Raw genomic sequence first — 24,160 nt, 5'->3', positions numbered from 1 at the left:
TATATTTCAGGATTATGACAGATTTTAATTTTACTGAGAGTTTTTCAGGAAATTGTTTTTGTTAAAGAGTTTTGGTATTTGTATAAAAGAAAACATTCATTAGGAAGACCGAGTTTGGAGCTGTTGCTGGGGCTCAGCGGTAGCACACTTGCCTTGAATGTGTGAGGCATTGGGCTCAATTCTCAACACTGCATGTAGATAAATAAAATAAAATTCTATAGACAACTTAAAAAAAAAAAGAGAAGAAGAAGACTGAGTTTATTTTTTATGAAGAACAATCAATCCTTTTCTGGAGCTTTGTAAATTCAGAGGAAGTCTTAGATTCATTTTAACTATATCAAGACTGGATTATGGGCTTGGGCTGTGGCTCAGTGGTGGAGCACTTGCCTCACATGTGTGAGGTAATGGGTGTGATACTTAGCACCTCATACAAATAAATAAATAAATATTTTTTAAAAATTTAAAAATTAAGGACTGTGTTGCTTTTGATATTCTGTAACATGCTGGTTTAAAAATTAATAGTGTTATCTCAGCACCACAGAATAAATAGTAAAAACAGTGTTGGGACTACTGGTGTAGCTCAGTGATGGAGTTGTTACATGCTTAGCATTTATGAAGCTGCAGGTTTGATCAGTAGTCCCCTGCTCTCCACAAAAATGAATAGTATCATGGGTAAGGTGGTGCACATCTGTAATCCTAGCAGCTTGGGAAACTGAGACAGGAGGATCACAAGTTCAAAGTCAGCCTCAGCATGTGGCAAGGCCCTAAGCAACTTAGTAAGACCCTGTCTTAAAATTAAAAATAAAACGTGCTGGGGATGTGGCTCAGTGGTTAAGTGCCCGTGGGTTCAATCTCTGGCACCACCGAAAAAAAAAAATTGTCAATACGAGGGAAGTATACAACTGTGGTAAAGTTGTACTCCCTGTAGTAATAATTTACTATAATAATTTACTGTTAGAGTCTAGATATTATTTAACAGTTGATAAACCAGTGGAAATGTTTTTTAGCTGTTTAATGGTATTTAGCTGAGAAGTGGTTGCCAGTCCAGTATAGAAATCTGCCAATTGAGTTATGTATAGTAGGGATAAAAAAAAAAAAAAAAACTTTCTCACAAAGGACAAATGCGTAGGTGGTGACACCCTCATATCCATAATGCCATTCTTATCCCTTTCATGTTTGTATTACTGAGCATCTTCTAGGAATATATGGTGGTTTTCTGTGCATTTACATAAAAAGCATAAAGACCTATCCCAAAATATAATTGTCAAGTACACTGAGAAATAGACTTCAAGATAGGATTAGATATACAAGAGATATATTGTGAAGAATAGAAAGGAAGGAGCACAGTAGGCAGAAAGAACCTTCAGACTACAGTACAGTGTGGGAGGCCATCCTCACATGTGATTTGAGTTACCTCCCTGGCTGGGCGAGAGGCGCTTAGACACAGGTGTCAGAGCTATTCCCCACCCTTCTCCAGGTCCGAGGGCTTGTCTGTGCAGAGGTGTGTCTGGCCACTGCTCCAAAGACCCAGTCATTGCCCCTGATCTTGGGATGCTGCCCCCATTAACCTTCATTGAATGGAATTTTCCCTGGAATTTTTTGTTCCCCAATAAAAGCCCACTCCCTGGCGTGTTCTCTCTCTCTTGCTAGTCTCTTCTGTAAGCCTCGCTACCGCATTAGGTGGCTGGAGGCGGGAGCTAGGAGAAGCCGTCCCATATACATGTGGCCTTTTCCACAAGACTGTTTGTGTTTTACAACCTGGTGTTTAGTTTCTAGAAGTGAGCCACCCCATATAACAGGAATTGAAAGCTACTGGTTTGTTAAAGCTGAGACCTAGAAACGGGCACAGTGCTTACTATTGGTCAGTCTAAGAATCTTGATTTAAGGGGTGGGGGCATATAGCCTACTTTTCAATGGTAGGAGGGGAGTCATATTTTAAAACACCCATATTATCTACTATTATCAATCTAAATAAATTTTTAGAATACTTTGTAAGAAATTCCTGGGCTGGGTGTGTAACTCAGTGGTAGAGCACTTGCCTCACATGAACAGGGCCCTGAGTTTTAATCCCCAGCACTTCAAAAGAAAAAGGATTCCGTAGTTTTGTTTCTCTACAATGTAGTAATTTTTAGAAGCTTCAAGTTTTTTTAACCTTCTATTGCAGTATATTAGATAAATAGTCATATATACATCAGAAGTGTACATATGACTCAATGAAATTTCACAATTGTTGTCAACACCAAGATCAAGAAATAAAACATTACCAGCTACACAGAATGCCCTGCCCCTCTTCACCTACCTCATAATACACCACTTTCCTAGTTTCTGACACTAGAGATTTATTTTGTTTCTGTTATATAAATGCTTATGTAGTATGTATTCTTTATGTCTAGTTTTATTTATTCAACATTGATCCCCATGTTGCATACGTGTATTTCCTTTTTTCTGATTGCTGTATAGTATTCCATTAATTTATCTGTTTTAGTTGGTAGTCATTTGTATAGTTTGTTTTGGGTTCTGTATGTCGGTGTTATTGATTGTGGTACTGGGCTTGAACCCAGTGGTTCTCTCCCACTGAGCTACATTCCCAACCCTTTTTATTTTGAGAAAGGGTCTAAGTTGCTGAGACTGGCCTTGAACTTGTGATCTTCCTGTTTTAGCCTCCAGAGTCCCTGGGATTACAGGTGTGCACCAGTGTGCCCAACAGGGGTTCCTTTTTGGATATTGGAAATTGAAGCCAGAGATGCTTTATCACTTAGCTGCATCCCCAGTTCTTTTTATTAGGCAGTGGATCTCACTAATTGCTGAAGCTGGCCCTGAATTTACAATCCTGCTTCAACCTCCCAAGTAGCTGGAATTATAAGCAAGCACCGCTGCCCGAAGCGGGTCTGGGATTCTTTACAGATAATACTGTTAAGACAATTGTATGGGCTAGGGTTTAGCTCAGTGGTAGAACGCTTGCCTAGTATGTGTGAGGCACAGAGTTTGATCCTCAGCATCACATAAAAAATAAATAAAATAAATTTATTGTGTCCATCTACAACCAAAAATATTAAAAAAAAGACAATTGTATATCCTTGGCAGAACTCCAGTATACATTTCTGTTGGTATATATAACTAGGAAGCAAATTGGTGGATCATAGAGTATTCATATGAAAAGCTTCAGTAGATACTGCCAATTTGTTTCCCAAAGTGATTGTACCAATTTACGCTTCTAGCAGAATGATTGAGAACATTCAGTTTGCTCCACAGCTTGCTGGTGTGCATGTAGGGTTTTTTGTTTGTTTTTAACTTTTGATGATAATTTCTTATTTATAGTAAAGTTAAAAAATAGTACAACATATTCTTATACCTTTGTCACCAAGATTCCAAGAAAATTAGCATATTCTATATTGCTTACAGTTCTTTTATCATAAAAAAATTCATATTTATTCTGTTTTATGTCCTTTTGTGTACATCTCTCCTTTTTACAGATAAGAATTATTAGATTTAATATGGCCCTTACTGTTATCCATGATTCCTCTTAATGTCACCAAATGCTGTAGTCTGAGTCAGGATCCAAAGAAGCCCAATATTGCATTTGATTGACATTTCTCTTATCCTAGGTCTCTCCAGATTCAAAGAGTTCTCATCTTTTTAAGTCTGGCATGGCTACTTCCCATTTCCATCCCAGCTCAATTTACTACATGTTGATGCTTCTTTGGTGTCCTCAAGTACTTTTTATTAATGCTTTGACCAGATTTTCTACTTAAGAAGGTTTGGTTTGAATTATCTAATCTGCTATTGCCAGCCTTTGTTACCTTAAAATCATATGTACATAGCACTTGCCATTGAAATAAATAAATGAAGCTATTGACATTAACAAGCTATTGATGTTGACACCTGTTGTAGCCAAGCACTGGAATCAGATATAAAATCTTTCTGTAAGTTCACTAATGTCATTGATCTGATTTTTCTGTTCATGTTTTGTCAGAGTTGCAAAGAAAAGCAAAAAACTAGCAGGAAGGAAAAGGGAAAGAAAGCTAGATAAAACAGATACTGCAGTTATTTATAACTTTAATTTTTTTCGTAATTATTGAGAATATTGAGTGATGATTTATTGATTTCATACCCAGTTCCCCCCTTTTTTCAGAAAATAGAAGCAAGAGTATCTGCTGATGAAGACCTCAAACTTTCTGACCTTTTGAAATATTACTTAAGAGAATCTCAAGCGGCTAAGGTAATTATTGTTCATTTCTTTACAGGTTGCTGGACTTAAACTGTTTAAAGGATAGCTTATTTTGGGATATTATATTTTCAAATGTAAATTTTTTTTTCTCCTCTTGGAATTGTAGATCAGGGAATCCCACATAAAAGTTTATAAACTTTTTGGAGCTGGGATTGTGGCTCAGAGGAAGAGTGCTTGCCTCACATGCATGAGGTTCAATCCTCAGCACCACATAAAAATAAAGATATTGTGTCTGTAACTAAAAAATAAATATTTTTTAAAAAGTTTATAAACCTTTGATATAATATGATCTAGAAATTAAAAACCAAAAATTTGGTATAATTCTTTAGGTAAACTCCTGCAAAAACATAATGAAGTTTGTATGAGTCCTCCATCGAGGATGAAAGCACCATGAAACAAAAACATGCTTAATTTTAGGGCAATTCACATTTCTTGTTAGAAAGCTATGTGCAAAAAACCTCTTAGTAATCAAAAACATTTTTTAAAATATTTTTTTAGTTATAAATGGATCTTTTATTTTATTTATTTATTTATATGCAGTGCTGAGAATCGAACCCAGGGCCTCACAGATGCCAGGCAAGTACTCTACCATTGAGCCACAACTCCAGTCCTCAAAAACATTTTTTAACATAGATGTCTACAAAGCACTAAAAACTTGATATTCTACAGAAATTCCTATCTGATCAGAGGTATTTATTTATTTATTTATTTATTTTGGTACTGGGAATTAAACCCAGGGCCACTTTAACCAATGAGCCAAATCCCCATTCAGGTTTTTTTTTTTTTTTTTTTTTTTTTTTTTTTTTTAATATATTTTATTTAGAGACTGGGTCTCACTAAGTTGCTTAGGGCCTTGCTAAGTTGCTGAGGCTGGCTTTGAACTCATAGTCCTCCTGCCTCAGCTTCCAGAGCCACTGGAATTATAGACATGTACCACCATGCCCGGCTGACTTTTTTTTTTTTTTTGTACCAGGGATTAAATCCAGGGTTGCTTTAATTACCAAGCCACTTCCTGATCCTTTTTTTAAAAATATATATATTTTTAGTTGTAGATGGACACAATACCTTTATTTTATTTTTTTGTGGTGCTGAGGATCGAACCCAGTGCCTCACACTTGCTAGGTGAGTACTCTGCCACTGAATTGCTATAGCGCCTTGATAAATTGCTAAGGCTGGCTTTGAACTAGTGATCCTCCTGCCTCACCCTCCTGAGCCGCTGGGATTACAGATGTGTATCACCTCGCCCAGCCTGGCTGACAATTTTTATCAAATAATCAAAAACCTTTTAATTTTGAGTATTTAGACACTTATAGGTGTATTGTCCACAGCTGGGTATTGTGGTATATGCATGTAGTTCAAGCATCTTTGGAGGCTGAGGCAGGAGTATCACAAGTTCAAGGTTAGTCTTAGCAATTTAGTGAGACCCTATGTCAAAATAAAAAGGACCAAGGATGTGGTCAGTGGTAAAGGGCCTCAGGATTCAATCCCCAGTACCAAAAAAAAAAAAAAAAAAAAGGTATATTGTTTTATTTTACACAAAACAACAAATATGTACTTATTTAATATACATTGTAAACACTTAACCAGAGACTTAATTTAAAACAAAAACAAGTTATTTCACTTCTGGGTGTTTACCCACAAGAAGTGAAGTCATATTTCTATGCATACCTTCACAGCGATTTTATTTGTAATAGTTTTAAATTGGTAACAACACAGATGTCTATACAGACTGTGCTATTGGCATACTGTGGAATACCACTCAACAATAAAACAGAATGAGCTACAGATAAGGTGAAACAATGTGATGAACTTAAAAGTAATTTGGGGCTGGAATGAAGCTCGGTTGTAGAGCACTTGCCTAGCATGCATGAGCCCCAACATGTGGCAAATGAATAAATGACCCCACTTTATTTTTATTTGTTTTATTTACGGAATGAAAGAGACCAGGCAGGGCTGGGGATGTGGCTCAAACGGTAACGCGCTCGCCTGGCATGCACGGGGCGCTGGGTTCGATCCTCAGCACCACATAAAATAAAGATGCTGTGTCTGCCGAAAACTGAAAAATAAATATTAAAAAAAAGAAAGAGACCAGGCAACAAAGTCTCCCACCCATGTCCCACCCTGGTGGGGGGAATGGGGTTCCCTTCAGTGGAATGGGCTAGCTTAGAAATAAAAGCTAGGAAAAATAGAACGGCAGATGAACCGTAGAACATAAAAAGTAGTTTCAAAAGCAGAGGCAGGACTGGCAAGCTGACCAGACAGATCAGGCTCCACAAAATGGGGCCTGTGCCTGCTTTATTTATATCCAGAGACATTGAAGAGATTCTATAAAATGTTCTTTTCCAAAAAAGGTTAAAGGTGGCTGGGGTTGTGGCTCAGTGGTAGAACACTTGCCTCACATGTGTGAGACACTTGGTTCGATTCTCAGCACCACATATAAATAAATGAATAAAATAAAGGTTCATCAACAGCTAGCTTAAAAAAAAAAAAAAGGTTAAAGGTAGGCTGTTCAGTTCTTAATGGGTTATGCCATCTCTGGTGCTACTATGAGGAACCTTTCTAGCAGAGCAGAGGGGAAGGTCACATGCTTTTGGCTGTCTGTCACTACAGGAGAGCCACTAGAAGTTCCCAATGCCAGGCCTATCCCTCCTTGGCTTCCATGCCAAGAGAAGGTCCTCATGTATTTCATGGTCCTCATGTATTTCACTGGGTTCGATCCTCAGCACCACAAAAAAAATAAAATAAAGGTATTGTGTCTACCTACAACGCCAAAATCTATAGTTTACACTCTTGATTTTGTGTGTTCTTTGGGTTTGGAAAAGGTGTAGACATGTACCATTATTATAGTATTATATAGGATAGTTTCAGTGACCTAAAAATGTGCTATGTTCTGTCTGTTCATCTTCTCTATCCCCAGCTTGATATAGTTTTTATTTATTTTATTTTACTGATTTATTTTTATTATTATTGATTGTTTTTTAAGACAGGGTTTGTGTTGCCCAAGCTGGTCTTGAACCCTAGGCTCAATGATCTTGCTGCCTCAGCCTTCTGAGTAGTTAGAACCATGAGCATGTGCTACCATACCTGGCTAACCACTTATCTTTTACTATCTTCATAGTTTTGCTTTTCCTGAGTGTCATGTAATTGGAATCATACAGCATGTGGCCTCTTCAGATTGACTTCTTTCACTTAGTAATAAGCATTTAAATTTCTTCTGTTGTCTTTTCTTGGCTTGATAACTAATTTCTTTTAAAGATATGTAATATTTCCTTATTTGGATATACCATAGCTTATCCATTCATCTACTAAAGACCATGTATGTTGCTTTCAAGTTTTAGCAATTAGAAGTAAAGCTGCTATAATTACCCATGTGCAGGCTTGTGAAGACATTTATTGGTGTAAGTAAAGAGTGCAATTGCTGGGCTGGGGCTGTGTAGCTCAGTGGCAGAGCGTTTCCTTAGCATGTGTGAGTTTGAGCCTTAGCACCATATAAAAAAATAAATAAAGGCATGCTTGCTGTCCATCTATAAAAATTTTTTTAAGTGAAATTGCTTTGTCATAGAGTAAGACTGTGTTTAATTTTGTAAGAAACCACCAAACTGTCTTCCAAAGTTGGTGTACCATTTGCATTTCTACTAGCAATGTCTGTATCCTTACCCGCATTGGTGTATATTGTCTGTGTTCTGGATGTTGGCCGTTCTAATAGATATATAGTGGTATTTCATTGTCTCCCTCCCTCCTTCCTTTCTTTCTTTCTCTTTCTCTTTTTCACTGAGCATTGAACCCAGGAACACTTTGCCACAGAGCTACATCCCCAGTCCTTTTTTTTATTTATTTATTTTTTTATTTTGAGACAGGATCTAAGTTGTTGGAGTCTTACTAAGTTGCTGAGGCTGCTCTCGAACTTGCAAACCTCCCTTGGCCAGTCCAGTCACTGGGATTATAAGCATGTACCATTATGCTGACTCTCCTTGTATTTTAATTCACATTTCTCTAAAATGATGTGAAACATGTTTTCATATGTTGATCTGTCTTTTGTTTTTGCTAAGGTATCTCTTGCCCATTTTTTTTAAATATTTATTTTTTAGTTATAGGTGGACACAGTGTCTTTATTTTATTTTATGTGGTGCTGAGAATTGAACCCAGTGCCTCACACATGCTAGGCGCATGCTCTACCTCTGAGCCACAACCCCAGCCCTCTTTTGCTCATTTTTAAGTTGGATTGTTTATATTTTTTCCTAGTCTGTGACTTGTCTTCTCATTTTCTTTTTTTTTTAATGTGGTGCTGGGTTTGAACTTAAGGCCTTGTGCATGTGGGGCAAGCACTCTACCAGTTGAGCTGTATCCCCTTGTCTTCTCATTTTCTAGGCAGCATCTTTTGCAGACAAGTTTTTATTTAAAACAAACAAACAAACAAACAAACTTATTTGGGTGCTGGGAATCAAACTCAGGACCTCATTAGTGCTAGGAAAGTGTTCTACCAAACCCCCAGCCCTTCTAGGAGTTTTATAGCCTTGCCTTTTATATTTAGGTTTATGATTCATTTTAGTTAACTTTTGTGAAGGGTGTAAAATCTAAGTATAATTTAAACATTTCTTATTGCATGTGGATTTTTATTTGTTTCAGAACCTCTTATTACTGTGTGGTGGCATACACCTGTATTCCTAGCAATTTGGAGGCTGAGGCAGGAGAGAAGCACAAGTTTAAGGCCAACCTCAGCAACTTAGTGAAACCCTTTCTCACCCCCAAAAAGAGGGCGGTGGACTGGGAAAGCATCTCAGTGGTAAAGTGTTTTGGGGTTTAATCCCTAGTACTAAAAAAAAAAACAGAACTCTTTGAAAAATCTCTTTGTTCTTTGTCTTATCTTTGCTCCTTTGTGAAAAGATCAGTTGACTGTATTTGTGTGGTTCTATTTCTGGGCTGTTTTTGACTATGTTGCTAAAACAGTGTTCCATTGATCTATTTGTCTGTTCTTTCATCATACAAAACCTCTGTAGTATAGTAAGACTTGAAATTGGGTAATGTTAGTCTTGCAACTTTGTTCTCCTTCCATATTGTGTTGGCTATTGTAGGTTCTTTGCCTCTCTGTTTAAACTTTAAAATCAGTTTGTTGATATTTACAAAGTAACTTGCTGGGATTTTGATTGAATTGCATTGAATATGTAAATCAAGTTTGGAAGAATTGCTATCTTGCAAATATTGAGTCTTTCTGTCCATGAATATGGAATATCTATTTATTTAGCTTTTTTCTTTCTTTCTTTTCTTTCTTTCCAGTTGGGGGTGGGTTACCAGGGATTGAACTCAGGGCCACTCAAATACTGAGCTACATCCCCAGCCCTTTTTTGTATTTTATTTAGAGATAGGGTCTCGCTGAGTTGCTTAGTGCCTCACTTTTGCTGAGGTTGGCTTTGAACTCGAACTCCTCCTGCCTCAGCCTAAGGTACTGGGATTACAGGCATGCACACTGTACCCAGCTTCTTTTATTTCTTTCATCAGAGATTTGTAGTTTTCTTCATGCAAATCTGGTATATCTTTATGAAATAAATGTCTAAGTATTTCATTTTGTTTCATTTTGGGGAGTGTCACTATAATTTTTTTTTTTAACAAATTCCAATTGTTCATTACCAATATGTAAGAATGTGGAGACACAAGCCTGTAATCCCAGTGGCTCAGGAGGCTGAGTGAGGAGGATCTGGAGTTCAAAGCCAGCCTCTGCAAAGACGAGGTGCTTAGCAACTCAGTAAGACCCTGTCTCTAAATAAAATACAAAATAGTGTGGGGATGCACATGCTCAGTGGTTGAGTGCCTCTGAGTTCCATCCCCAGTACCCCCCAAAAAAAGGTGATTTACTTTTGTATATATTAACCTTGTGTCCTCCAGTCTTGTTGTAATCATTTATTAGCTCCTATTCCCTCCAGGAGATTTTTTTTTCCCTTTATTTCAGATTTTCTGCACAGTCAGGTCTATGTACAAAGACAGTGTTATTTCTCCTTCCTGATTTGTATGCCTTTTATTTCCCTTTCTTACTGCATTAATTAGGACTTTTACAGTGTTGAAAAGAGTGATTAGAAGAGACATCCTCCTTGTTTTGTTTCTGATCTTAGCAGAATACTTTTCGTTTCTCCCATTGAGTATGATGTTTTTTGGAGATTTTTTTCTTATCGAGTTGAGAAAAATTTCCTTCTAGTTCAAGTTTACTGAGTCAGTCAACTGATTTTGACAGCATGCTAAGATAATGCAGTAGGGACAAGAATGATTTTGTTGGGCGAGGGGGCCCATGCCTGTAATTCTAGTGGCTCTGGAGGCTGAGGCTGGAGGATTGCAAGTTTAAAGCTAGCCTCAGTAAAAGGAAGGCACTAAGCAACTCAGTGAGACCCTGTCTCTAAATAAAATACAAAATAGGGCTGGAGATGTGGCCCAGTGGTTGAGTACCCATGAGTTCAGTCCCTGGTATTCTCTGCAACGCTCCCCCCCCCCAAAAAAAAAAAAATGATTTCAACAGCTGATACTGGGACAGCTATTGCCACATGCAAAAGGATGAAATTTGACCCCTTCCTAACAGAACATATAAAATAGCTAAAACTGAAAAACTTTTAGAATACTACCCAGACATAAATTTTCTTGATCTTGGATTAGTTAGGTAATAGTTTAAGCTTATCAACCAGTGAGAAAAATAAAACAAACTCTATTAAAATTAAATTGTCACTGAGTACTGTGGCACATGCCTGTAATCCCAGTAGCAGGAGGATCTTGAGTTTGAGGTTGGCTTATGTGATTTAGTGAAATCCTGTCTCAAAATAAAAAGGGCTGGGAATTTGTCTCAAATTCCTGGATTCAATCCCAGTATTAGAAAAATAAATACATTAATTAATAAACTTAAATATTGTATATATCTGTATAATGAAATACTATTTTGCAATAGAAAGGAACGAAGTAACTAATTCATGTTACAGTATGGATGAACTTGAAACTTAATAAATGGTAGAAGCCACAGACACAAAAGATACATGTTATATGATTCAGTTTTATGAAATATTCAGAATAGACCAATCTGTACTAGATTAATAGCCACGTATTGCACGCCTGTAATCCCAGCTGCTCAGGAGGTGAGGCAGGAGGATTGCAAGTTTGAGGCCAGCACGGGCAATTTATTGAGATACTGTCTCTAACAAACCAACCAGTGGCGGGGGGGGGGGGGGGGGACGACAAAGTATGTAGTTCAGTGATACAGTATTTGCTAGCGTATGCTAGGCTTCAGAGTGCTAAAAAAGAAGAAAGAAAGAAAAAGTGAAGGGGAACAAAAGCAGAGTAATGGTTGCCTAGGGCTAAAATTGGTTATGGTGATGGTTTTATAATTGTCAACATACTAAAAACCATTAAATTTTGTAGTTTGCTTGTTTGTTTGTTTATTTTATTAGCTACACATGATATTACAATGATCTTGGCAATTCATACATTTGAATTACAGTTGGAGTATAATTTCTCATTTTAAATTTTGTAGTTTAAATGGTATGTATGGTGTGAATTATGTCTCAGTAAAGATGTTAATTAAAAAAGACATTTATGGCCTGGGGGTGTAACTCAGTCAATGGCAGAGTGCTGCATGTGCAAGGTCCTGGGTCAGAACAGAATAAATAAACAAAAAAGTAACTGTATTATTCACTATATAATTTTATATCTGGGGGCTAGGGATGTGGCTCAAGCGGTAGCGCGCTGGCGGCCTGGGTTCGATCCTCAGCACCACAAACAAACAAAGATGTTGTGTCCGCCAAAAACTAAAAAATAAATATTGAAATTCTTTGGGGAAAAAAAATTTATATCTGGAGGTGGTGGTAGTGGAGATAGTAGAGTGAAACTACTAGAAACATAACATCATACATTATGATTTATTGTTTTATAGGATCTCCTCTACCGAAGATCTCGATCACTAGTGGATTATGAAAATGCTAACAAAGCACTGGATAAAGCAAGAGCGAAAAATAAAGATGTTCTACAGGCTGAAACTTCCCAACAATTATGTTGTCAGAAGTTTGAAAAAATATCTGAATCTGCAAAACAAGGTACTGTTAACTTACCTTTTAATCACAAGGTATGCTTCATGATTATTATGTGAATTAACTCTAATTTATTTTTTTGTTGTTCACAGAACTTATAGATTTTAAGACAAGAAGAGTTGCTGCATTTAGAAAAAATTTAGTGGAACTTGCAGAATTAGAACTGAAGCATGCAAAGGTAGAATTGTGTTAAAAGATTTAATAAATTTAAATGACATGACATTTAAAATTGAGTCAGTTATAAAATTGATAATCCTTTAATGATAGTTATCTTCTATAAAGACATCCTAAGAACTGTTCTTGAATGAGAATTATGTTTTCCAAGATGATTACACTGCTTCAGAATAGTTGGTTTAACGTTTTACTAGGGATTGAACCCAAGTGCTTTACCACTGAGCTACATCTCCAGTTCTTTATTTTGTTAAGACAGAATCTTGCTAAATTGCTCTGAGTCGCAGGGATTATAGGCATGCCCCACTCTGTTAAATATTTGGTTTTAGTAAATAAATGGCTTCCTTCTGGTCTGTTTGGTATTTGTTTACTTTGAAGTAAACCTCTTTTTATTATTATTATTTTTTTTCAGTTGTAGATGGACACAGTAACTTTATAATTTTTATGTGGTGCCGAGGATTGAACCCAGTGCCTCACATGTGCTAGGTGAGCACTGTACTTCTGAGCCACAACCTCTTCTTGCATGTAATAAAAGGGTAAAGCTTGGCTCAAACTATGGTAATTTTTTTTTTTTTTTTGTGGTGCTGGGGATTGAACCTAGGGCCTTGGGCATGCAATGTAAGCCCTCTACCAACTGAGCTATAACGCCAGCCCTCAAACTATGGTAATTTTAAAAATAGATAATCTCAGAATTGAGAAATATTTTAAAGATTATTTAATTCAAGCAAGAATATTGCTCTGAAAGAATCTAGGACCTAACAGGAAAATATTTTTTAACTAGTTTTTTTTTCCAAGTATTTTTAGTTTAAAAAAAAAAAAAAGAAAGAAAGAAAATTGTTGATGGTGAACACATGGTTTTGGGAACTTTTTTTTGTGTATGTGTGTTCTGGGGTTTGAACACATGCTAGGTATGCACTTTACCATCAAGCTATAATACCCCAGCACTATAAGTTTTTTATATTAAAGAAATTTTAAAAAGAATAAACCAAAAATGTTTATTTAACATTTCTATCTTTAGAGAGACTATAAATACAAAATGTATTTAAATTTCTCTAAGAAATTAATATAAACTTTTAGGTGTTTTTTTTGTTGTTGTTGTCGTTTTTGGTTTTTTTGGGGGGAGGGGGTCAGTTAAACCAATAATGTTTATTATTAAGGATAAGTACCCTTAAAGGTACTTCACTACTGAGCTATATCCCCACCCACCCATCCCTTTTTTTTTTTGTACTAGGGATTGAACTCAGGGGCACTCCACCACTGAGCCACATCCCCAGGCCTATTTTGTATTTTTTTTAAGAGACAGAGTCTCACTGAGTTGCTTAGTGCTTCACTTTTGCTGAGACTGGCTTTGAACTGGTAATTCTCCTGCCTCAGCCTCCCGAGCTGCTGATATTACAGGTGTGTGCTACTGCACCTGGCTATGTTTTATTTTGAGACAGGTTCTCGCTAAATTGTTGAGGCCTGCCTCCAAATTGCTGTCCTCCTGTTTCAGCCTCTTGAGTCACTAGTATTACAGAAATGTACCACCACACCCAGTTTAAGTGTAATTTTTTTTGATAGATTAGAGCATTTACATTCTTAAATTAATTCTTAAAGCTAAAAACTGCACCAAGGTATTTGGAACCCCCTATAAAGAATACAGATCTGCATCAACTAATGAATGGGTCTAAAGTAATGAAGATAAATTTATTTATTTATTTATTTGTTTGTTTGTTTGTTTGTTTTTAAAAGGACTTGAGAAATCATTTAAACCAGAAGATTTTTTTTTTTAAAGAGAGAGTGAGAGAGAGAATTTTAATATTTATTTTTTTTTAGTATTTGGCGGACACAACATTTTTGTTTGTATGTGGTGCTGAGGATCGAACCCGGGCCGCACGCATGCCAGGCGAGCGCACTACCGCTTGAGCCATATCCCCAGGCCCCTGAAGATAAATTTAATTCCCCTTTTATAATTTAGACCTTACTTAAGGTACCTTTTTTTATAAGATAGCTTTTATGTCTGTTTCTGTGTTGATAAGTATTGAACCCAAGACCTTGATAAAACCAAGATGTGTTCTACCAGTGAACTACATCTGAGCCAAGATAGCTTTTTTCACTACCATATTGCACTGGCTGGATTTGGCTTATAATGATACCTTTTTCAGTATGCTGGGTGTGGTGGTGCATGCCTGTAATCATAGTAACTTGGGAAGCTGGAGGATCCGAGTTCCAGGCCAGCCTCAGCAATTTATCGAGGCCCTCAGCAACTTAGCAAAACCCTGTCTCAAAATAAAAAGGATTGGGGGGCTAGGGTTGTAGCTCAGTGGTAGAGCACTTGCCTTGCATGCATGAGGCACTGGGTTCTATCCTCAGCACCACATAAAATAAATAAAATAGATTGTGTCCATCTACACTGTTTATATTTAAAAAAAAAAAAAAGATTGGGGATGTGGCTCAGTGGTTAAGCACTCCTGGGTTCATTCCCCAGTAACCCCCCTCCCAAAAATGTTTTGATAAGCTTGGCATGATTTAATTTTATTGAACCTGTGTTGGTTTCTAATGTCCACTGTTTTATTCTTTTTAAAGAGATTTGAACTAGCAAGAATTCTGCTTTAAGGGCTGGGATGTAGCTCAATGGTACAGTACTTGCCTAGCACGGGCAAGGCTGTGGTTCAATCCACAGCACCACCATCACCACAACCAAAAAAATTATTAAATTTTGTAGATTGGGGGTTGGCAAACTAGTCTGTTTTGGTACAGTCTGTGAGCCAAGAATGATGTTCACATTTTTAAATGTTTGTTTAAAAGCAAATGAAGAATAGTGATAATTACATGAAATTCAGATTTAAGTATCTGTAAATAAGATTTTCTTGGAACACAGCCATTCATTCGAGTTTGTCTCTGGCTGCTTATGCCATGGAGTAGTTGAAACAGAAACCAAATGTCTCTCCAGTGCAAAAATATTTACTGTTTAGTCTTTTGCAGAAAAAGTTTGCTGATTTCTGCCTCTGATTTCTAGACTCTGTACCTTTATAAACCTTTTGAAATGAGTTTTTCTCTGTGTTCAGATTTCTTTCCCCTCCCCCATTCTTTTTTTGTGGGGATAGGGGGCAGGTACCCGGGATTGAACTCGGAGGCATTCCACCAGTGAGCTACATCCCCACTCCTATTTTGTTTTTTATTTAGAGACAGGGTCTCATTGAGTTGCTTAGTACCTCACCATTGCTGAGGCTGGCTTTCTCTATATTATTTGTTTGTTTATTTATTATTTAATTATTTTTAAAAATTTTATATATGACAGTGGAATACATTACAATTCTTATTACACATATAGAGCACAATTTTTCATATCTCTGGGTATATACATAGTATATTCACACCAATTTGTGTCTTCATATGTGTACTTTGGATAATAATGATCATCACGTTCCACCAACATTAATAACCCCATGCATGCCCATCCCTTCCCTTCTAACCACTCTGCCCTATCTAAAGTTCTCTATTCCTCCCATACTCCCCCTCCCTACCCCACTATTTTTTTTCTTTTTTTTTTTTTACCATACGATTTATTTTTTTTTTCAGTCATACATGACAGCAGAATGTATTTTGACATCTAATACATACATGGAATGTACATACATCAATCATAATGTCTATTCTGCCCTTCCTATCCCCCCTACTCCTCCCTTCCTCTCCCATCCTTTCTCTCTATCCAATCTAATGTGACACACTTTTTTTTTCTTTTTCTCATCACAACTTCATATATGTATTCTGTGTAACAATGAGGTTCTCCTTCTATCTTTCGTGCAACTCTCCTTCTCCCTGTTTTTCCCTCCCACCTCTCTGCCCTATTTAGTGGTAGTCTTCTTCTCATGCTCTTCATCCCTATCCCATTTTGAGTCACCTCCCTTATATCAGAGAAGACATTCGGCATTTGTTTTTTAGGGATTGGCTAACTTCATTTAACATAATCTGCTCTAATGCCATCCATTTGCCTGCAAATGCCATGATCTTGTTATTTTTTATTTTTTTTATTTATTTTTAGTTTTAGGTGGACACAATATCTTTATTTTATTTTTATGTGGTGCTGAGAATCAAATCCAGTGCCAATCTTGTTATTTTTTAGTGCTGAGTAATATTCCATTGAGTGCTGAGTAATATTCCATTGCCTACCCCACTATTTTTAAGCAAAAGTTTATTCTTAAATTTGCAACAGACTTCAAGATAATACTTCATTCTAGCTTTAGGTGGCAAAAGATACTATAGCAGGGAATTCAGATATTTAAATATGAATGAAATCAAGGTCACACATCTAAGGCTCAAGCAACTACTTACTTTTTGACAGATTTCTTAATTTCCCCTGTGGCCTAGGGGTCTTTTCCCACAGGCCTTCACATTTAGCTTCTCTAGTTTTTTCTCTTTTTGTTTCTGCTCATCTTCCTCATCCATGTCTTGAGCTGTTTCAGGAGCTACATGCCACTTTTGTAGCTGGACATTGTTCCTGCTCCTATTTCCTAGACCCTGCTCATTGTATTCAGATTCTCTTAAATGCTTTTGAAAATCTGAACAATCCCATTTTTTAAATTGAGTTATAAGATTTGTACATCTTTATGAGGCACATTATGGTAATTCAGTACATGTACACATTGTAAATAATGAAATCAGTAGTAAGTATTTCCATTTCTCCAACATTAATCATTTTTATGTATTGGAAATTTTCATACTCTACTGGTTTTGAAATATAGTTTATTTATTTTATGGTTCAGGGATTTGAACCTGGGGGTACTTTACCATTGAGCTATATCCCCAGCCCTCTTTTTATTTTTTATTTTGAGAAAAGGGTCTCACTAAATTGCCTAGTGTGGCCTCAATCTTAGGATCATTCTGCATCAGCCTCCTGGGCAGCTGGTATTGTAGGCATGGACCTCCTCATCTTGCTGTTGTAGATTAAACAAACACTAGTTACCCTACTGTGCTAAAGAAAAACCAGAAGTAATTCTGCCGCTCTGTTTTGATGCCCTTTATGGAACTTGTTCTGTCCATCTTTTATCCCTGCCCTTCCCAGTTGAACAATTCCATTGTAGAATCCACATAAATTATTTTGAAAATACTAGATATTGGGCTGGGGATGTGGCTCAAGTGGTAGCACGCTCACCTGGCATGCGTGTGGCCTGGGTTCGATCCTCAGCACCACATACAGACAAAGATGCTGTATCCGCCAAATACTGAAAAATAAATATTAAAGTTCTCTCTCTCTCTCTCCCTCTTTCTCACTCTCTCTCACTCTTTCTTAAAAAAAAAAAAAGAAAATACTAGATATTAGTAAAATGTACAGTAAAGGTGGTTGGAAACTACTTTGGATTTCATTTATTATAGTTATGCCTTGCCACATGATTGAAATCCAGTTATAACGGCAAGCTAGATTAGATCACTGTATTCTTTATTTTAAAAAAGAATTTATTTTTTAGTTGTAGTTGGACAAAATACATTTTTTTTTTATTTTTATGTGGTGCTGAGGATCAAACCCAGGGCCTCACGTGTGCTAGGCAGCACTCTACCCCTGAGCCACAACCCCAGTCCCAGATCACTTGTATTCTTGAACATAGTCTTATTGTTCCCCGAGCTGGAGATCTAACCCAGGCTAAGCACATGCTTCCCTGCTGAACTATACCCCCCAGCTTCTCCACTGACATTTTTGAAGAGCACAGGACTATTTGTAGAATACCCCTGTTTTAGTTAGCGTTTTCATTGCTGTGACAAAAAATAACTAATAAGAACAATTTTAGAGGAGGAAAGTTTATTTAGGGCTCACCCCAAACTAACTTTTAAAAAAATTGGGAACTAGGGTTGTGGCTCAGAGGTAGAGCGCTTGCCTACCATGTGTGAGACACTGGGCTTGATCCTCAGCACCACATAAAAATAAAATAAAGATATTGTGTCCACCTGTAACTAAAAAATAAATACAAAAAAAAAACCACCCTTTTATACCAGGGATTGAACCCAGGAGTGCTTAACCATTGAGCCACATCCCCAGTACCAACCACCCCCCACCCCCCAAAGAAAGATACTTTATACTTTGTAGTTATGAGGGAGGTATACTGTGGAGAGAAGTACTTTGGGACTATATAAATATCCCATAACCAGTACTTTCCAGTATAACTTTGTATAGTAATAGCAGTGTTCTAGAATCAGCACTGTCCAGTATGATGACCACTGATCACTTTTAGCTGTCAGACACTTAAGATATGGGTAGTGCTGCTGCAGAACTGAGTTTTTAATTTCATTTAATTTTAATTGATGAGAAATAGTTACTTATGGCTAGTAACTGTAGTATTGACAGTGTATTTCCACATTGCTTTTAGGATCCATTGATTAAAGCTAGGTGCTACACTGTAATCCCAGCAACTTGGGAGGCTGATGTAGGAAGTTCAAGGCCAGTCTGGACAACTTAGTGAGACCCTGTATCAAAAATATGAGAAGGGTAGGGGATGTAGCTCCGTGATAAAGTGCCTCTGGGTTCAATCCCTAGTACTCATTCACCCCCACAAAAGTGTCTGAGGATGTAGCTCAGTGGTAGAATACCCTGAGTTCAATCCCCAGTATTATGTCCCACCTACCCCACCCCACCCTCCACCAAAAAAATAATGATTCTTGCCTGAATCACTTTTTTTTAATGATAGTTGCCAAATGTCGATTTCCTTCCTCCTTTTGGGTGTGTGTGTGTGGGTACTAGGAATTAAACCTAGAGGCCCTTTATCCCTGAGCCATATCCCTACCCCTTTTCTAAAATTTTGAGATAGGGTCTCATTAAGTTGTCAAGGCTGTTCTTGAATTTATGAGCCTCAGCTTCCAGAATCACTGGGATTATAGGCATATGCCAACATGCCCTACTTCTTTTATTTTTTTTAGTACTGGGGATTGAACTCAGGGGTGTTGTAGCACTTAGCTACATCCCTAGTCCTTCTTTTTGTTTTATATTTTGAGAAAGGGTCTCATTAAGTTCCTGAGAGTCTCACTGAGTTGCTGAGGCTGGCCTTGAATTTGGGATCCTCTTGCCTCAGCCTCCCAAGTCTCAAAGATTGCAGTGTCCAGCTTTTTTTTTTTTTTTCTTCCTTTCTCTGTCTCTCCGGTTTTTTTTTTTTTTTTTTTTTTAATGGGGCTGGGGAGCAAATCCAGGGCCTCACACATACTAAGCAAATTCAGGTACCCAAATGGTTGGGTTTTTTTTTTTTTTTAATTCCATCATTATTCTTCCATTGTAGTTGACTTTCTTCTGTAAGGAAGAGCTGTCCCTTCACCCCCTTTTTCATGTTAATGTAACTTAACGGTCTTTGTCCTTATTATCTATAAATTTGGATGCAAGGGGCTGGGGATGTGGCTCAAGCAGTAGCGCGCTCGCCTGGCATGCGTGCGGCCCGGGTTCGATCCTCAGCACCACATACAAACAAAGATGTTGTGTCCGCCGAAAACTAAAAAATAAGTATTAAAAAAAAATTCTCTCCCTCTCTCTCTCTTTAAAAAAAAAAAATTGGATGCAAGTTCATTGGTTCTACCCAGGGGTATGCAGGTACAAGGGATAATTTTATAGAATACTTTTTTAAGTGGTCTGTGTTTACAAAAAATTGTACATTTATGCTAATGTATATATAGCTAAAGGAAGCAATAAAACCTGTCGTAAAATTAGGAGTCAAGTTCAATAATTAAACTTAGACACAAAAGGCATATTTTATCCTTATTAGAACATGTCAGATAATCCAAACCATTAATATTGGTCTAGATAGAAATTTACTGAAGTATCTGGTATTTTTTTTGTCTTTAAACCCTTGTTTGACTGTAATGAATGGCTGTTTGCAAAATTCTGGTATCTTAACAAATTTTAAATGGTTTGGTTTCTAATCGTGTATATTTTCAGTAAGATGTTTTCAAACTGTTTTGAATTAAAGACATTCATAACTTATTTTTTCTTTCTTTTTAGGGTAACCTCCAGTTACTACAGAACTGCCTGGCAGTGTTAAATGGAGACACATAAGCCACATTCTACTTCCTATTAAAAAGGGCTGCCTTCCTTTAAATCTTATTTTTGTTTTCTTAATGATGTTAAAGCATTTATGCTCACTGAAAACAAAACAGCTGACAAAGTGCATCTACTCTTCTTTTTCTGAGAAATAGTGGAGCAGCGCTGTGCACCCGCAATGCCCATCTGTGTGATGTGAGGCTGCACTCTGCTCCTCCAGACAGTGATCTGTCATCGTGCACTCGTCCTACTCAGAAGCCCAAAGTTCGGTCTTTATTTTTAAGTAGCCTCTATAACTGTGTTTACTTTATAAATAGTATTCCTTATGGCTGCCAATCTTATTTACCTTTAAATAATTTCTGAAGTTTAACCTTTTTAAAATACATTGTTCAAACAAGATAAAGATTGCCTTTCTGAATTTTTTTTTTTAATTTCATTTTTAAAAAGCATTGTATACTTTATTTCATTCATTCTTGTAAAGCATCTTAATCAAACTTACGTTTAATTAATCAACATAAAAGGTTTGGGCCAGACTTTATGTAATATTTAGAAGTATGATTTCTGAAGAAAAGCAAATGCATTTGTATGTTTGCCTTAAACTTGTAGACTAAACCAATTATTGTAAAATAACCAGCGATAACAGTTATAGTTTTTAACTTTGTGATCATGGTATCACTCTAAAATTTTGGAGTAGTTCTAATAAATCTACTCCGATATTATGCTTTACAGTGCAGGTCTTGATTTCTCCTTTTTCCCCCTATTTCTTTTAAAATGGCATATTGAACCAGGTTCACTAATCCCTTTAGAAAAGAATGAACTGCTCACCCATGTGCACTTCACAGATGAAACTGGGCAAAGGCAGGAGAGGAGCAGCATACAGTCTATTTTTCTGGATTCCGTCCCTAACTCAGCCAGTTAACCATGAGATGTATGCTATTGAGCCACTTGGTAGTTATGCCAGTATATAGATTGATGTGTAGAAGGGGAAAAGTCTGCTATAAGGTCAGTTCTTGCGTGTGAAGAAAAGGGACTATTTGGGATGAAAGTTGGTGTGCATATAGGATACTAATTACGAGTAGTTACATTACAAATATTATTGGCCTTTCTAATGTGAATGAACATTATTGTCATTTCTACTTTAAAGTTAGATTGAGTGGTTGGACTTTTCCACTGTCTTTTTCTAACTTCAGGCATTTGAGCTGGTCACCCCTTGAATGGGTTCCTGATTTGTTTACATTTTCCCAAATGGTTCTGAAGATTTCCCGGTCACCTGGTCTCTGTCTTATTGCAATCACGATTCCAGCCTTTCTCAGCAGCATGTTCTCTTGCCTCACTCATGTACTGGTTAATGTTTTGTCTTTTTAATTGACATGTTCCCCAATGCCATTTGAACTGTTGGTTTTCTGTTGTTGGCTGAGAGAGCTATGTACTTTGTCCTTCATGTAACCTTCATTGGTAAGAATATGCCCATGCAGTTTCCACCAGTGGTGGGATGTTGGGACCTAGCTTCTGGATTCAGCTGTGGTCCTTCCCCAGAAGCCCTGTGGTCTCAAGCAAGTTTGAGCAGGTTGCTAGACGTCTGCCTCTGTTCTCTACTATAAAGGACATATTGACCTACCTCACAGGGGTGTTGTGAGGATTAATAAATGTTGGTACCTTACTTTGGAAATGTGAAGATGCTGTGTAAATGATAAGAAATAGAAAGTTCAGGGCCAAGAGCTAGACAGTCTTTTACCTACCTATCAGATATTCTTTCTTTGAGGAGGATGTAGAATGGAGTATGTCCCTTGACCCCTGATGATTTTTGTTGTGTTTTGTTATGGTACTAGAGGTTGAACCCAGGGCCTGGAGCATGCTAAGCAAGCATTATACCACTGAACTACATCCCCAACCGCCTGTTGAGAGCCACAGCCAAAGGGGCCCCAGCAAACTTCCAGCTGCCAGCAAACTTCCAGCTGCCGGCTGATGATTGGCTCACAGTGGCCCCAGCAACATCTAGCTGATTGGCTCCTCTGCAGTCATGTTCATTGGGCTGTTTCCCTGCCCTTCAGACTGCCAGCTGATGATTGGCTCACAGTGGCCCCAGCAACATCTAGCTGATTGGCTCCTCTGCAGTCATGTTCATTGGGCTGTTTCCCTGCCCTTCAGACTGCCAGCTGATGATTGGCTCACAGTGGCCCCAGCAACATCTAGCTGATTGGCTCCTCTGCGGTCATGTTCATTGGGCTGTTTCCCTGCCCTTCAGACTACGGAACTGCTCATTGGGGGACTTCTTTGGCTCGGCCCACGCGACCTAGCCAATCGGCCTCAAGAGCAGGAGGATTGTGGGAGGTGGTTGTTGGTGTGTGGGAGAGGCTTGTGGAAGCCGGTGGTGGCAGTTGGGCTCTGAGGGTTTTTCCTGAGGAGCTGTTTTGTTTGGCGTTTGTAGTTTTAAAAATAAAGTTTGTTTCTTTTGACAAGTAGCTCCTGAATTGTGCCCAGCCAGACTGCGGCATTTGGTGGCTCGCACGGGGAGCGACTGAGGGTAAGTAAACTGCTCGCCCCTGAGGGCAGGGCGAGAGGATGGGTAGCCATTCTAAGTTTACTCTTTTGTTTTGCTTCATTTTTGTTTTAAGTTGCCTGTCCCTGGAGATGAGTGAGACGGAAGAAAAACCGCTCACATCTGAGGAAAAACTATTTGCGTCTGAGGAACAGATAGGGAGAAAGGAAGGATGCACATGTCAGGAGGATAGAAAGGCTATAATGAAATTTTGTTGTTCCATTTTTATTGGATTCTGTCTCGGTTTGGTTTGGTGTTATCTTGCTGGGTTGTATTATAGTAGAAATACGGGATCAGCAATTAGTAAAAAACAAACTGAAAGAGTGTTAAGTAAATTGTTAGACGAAGGAGGCATCTCAGTAAAATCAAGAATACTCAGGGCATACGTTGATACAATACAAAAATATAGCCCATGGCTTTTTAAGGAGGAGTTGTTAGATATATCACAATGGAACCATCATGGTGAAGATTTAAAAAGAATAGAAAAGTACAACCCAGGGACTCTGCCAGTTGGCACATTGACATTGTGGGCGAACGTATCTGGTTTGCTTAGTCCAAAGCCTTCAGTTCAGACAAAGGTAGAGGAAGGAAGTTTAGAGCAGCAAAAGCCATCAGGGGAAAAGTTACAACAGGAGACTGTTAATAACATCTTTCTATTAGAGAGTGAAAGTCTCCAACCAACAGCACCACCTCCATATGCTAGGAGGCTCCCAACCCCCGCAGTTGATAGTTGGGATCCTGAGACAGGATCTCAAGTATGCCCTGTATTTGAGGTAGGAGGGCAGCGAATTCACCAGGGTTTATTTTACAAAACAGTGAAGGAGCTAAAAGAGGCTGTAACAACCTATGGTCCTCAAGCACCCTTCACTGTAAGCTTGATCGAATCCATTACCAACTTAAACATGACGCCAGCAGATTGGGCTAATATGTGTAAAGCTGTGCTAACTGGAGGACAATACCTGTTATGGAAGGTTGCTAATGAGGAATTTTGCAAGGAGACGGCTATGGGAAATGCAGCAGCTGGTTATCCTCAGAGAAATCTAGATATGTTGTTAGGAAAGGGACCTTATGAGGATCGGCAGCAACAACTTGCTGGTGTATACGCACAAATTGCTGTAGATGCACTTAAGGCATGGAAGACTTTACAAGGACATGGAGGTTTACAAGGTCAATTA

The 24,160-nt window shown here is 37.8% G+C and overlaps 1 protein-coding gene across 2 annotated transcripts in view; it reads left to right on the top strand.

The window, feature by feature from the left end:
• Positions 1-22,093, top strand: part of Snx6 (sorting nexin 6) — a 57,100-nt gene extending 35,007 nt beyond the window's left edge. For both annotated transcript variants that reach the window (XM_077799523.1, XM_026414335.2), the window contains exons 11-14: positions 4,133-4,219; positions 12,129-12,288; positions 12,375-12,460; positions 20,408-22,093. In XM_077799523.1, coding sequence (XP_077655649.1) covers positions 4,133-4,219; positions 12,129-12,288; positions 12,375-12,460; positions 20,408-20,461 — 387 coding nt within the window. In that variant the 3' untranslated portion in view covers positions 20,462-22,093. The remainder of the gene's footprint in view (positions 1-4,132; positions 4,220-12,128; positions 12,289-12,374; positions 12,461-20,407) is intronic.
• Positions 22,094-24,160: the final 2,067 nt, after the last annotated feature.

Source organism: Urocitellus parryii, chromosome 6 (assembly GCF_045843805.1).
Source record: "Urocitellus parryii isolate mUroPar1 chromosome 6, mUroPar1.hap1, whole genome shotgun sequence".
NCBI classification, from domain to species: Eukaryota; Metazoa; Chordata; class Mammalia; order Rodentia; family Sciuridae; genus Urocitellus; species Urocitellus parryii.
Note: the sequence above shows the minus strand (reverse complement) of the source record. Positions and strands in the feature narration are given on the sequence as shown.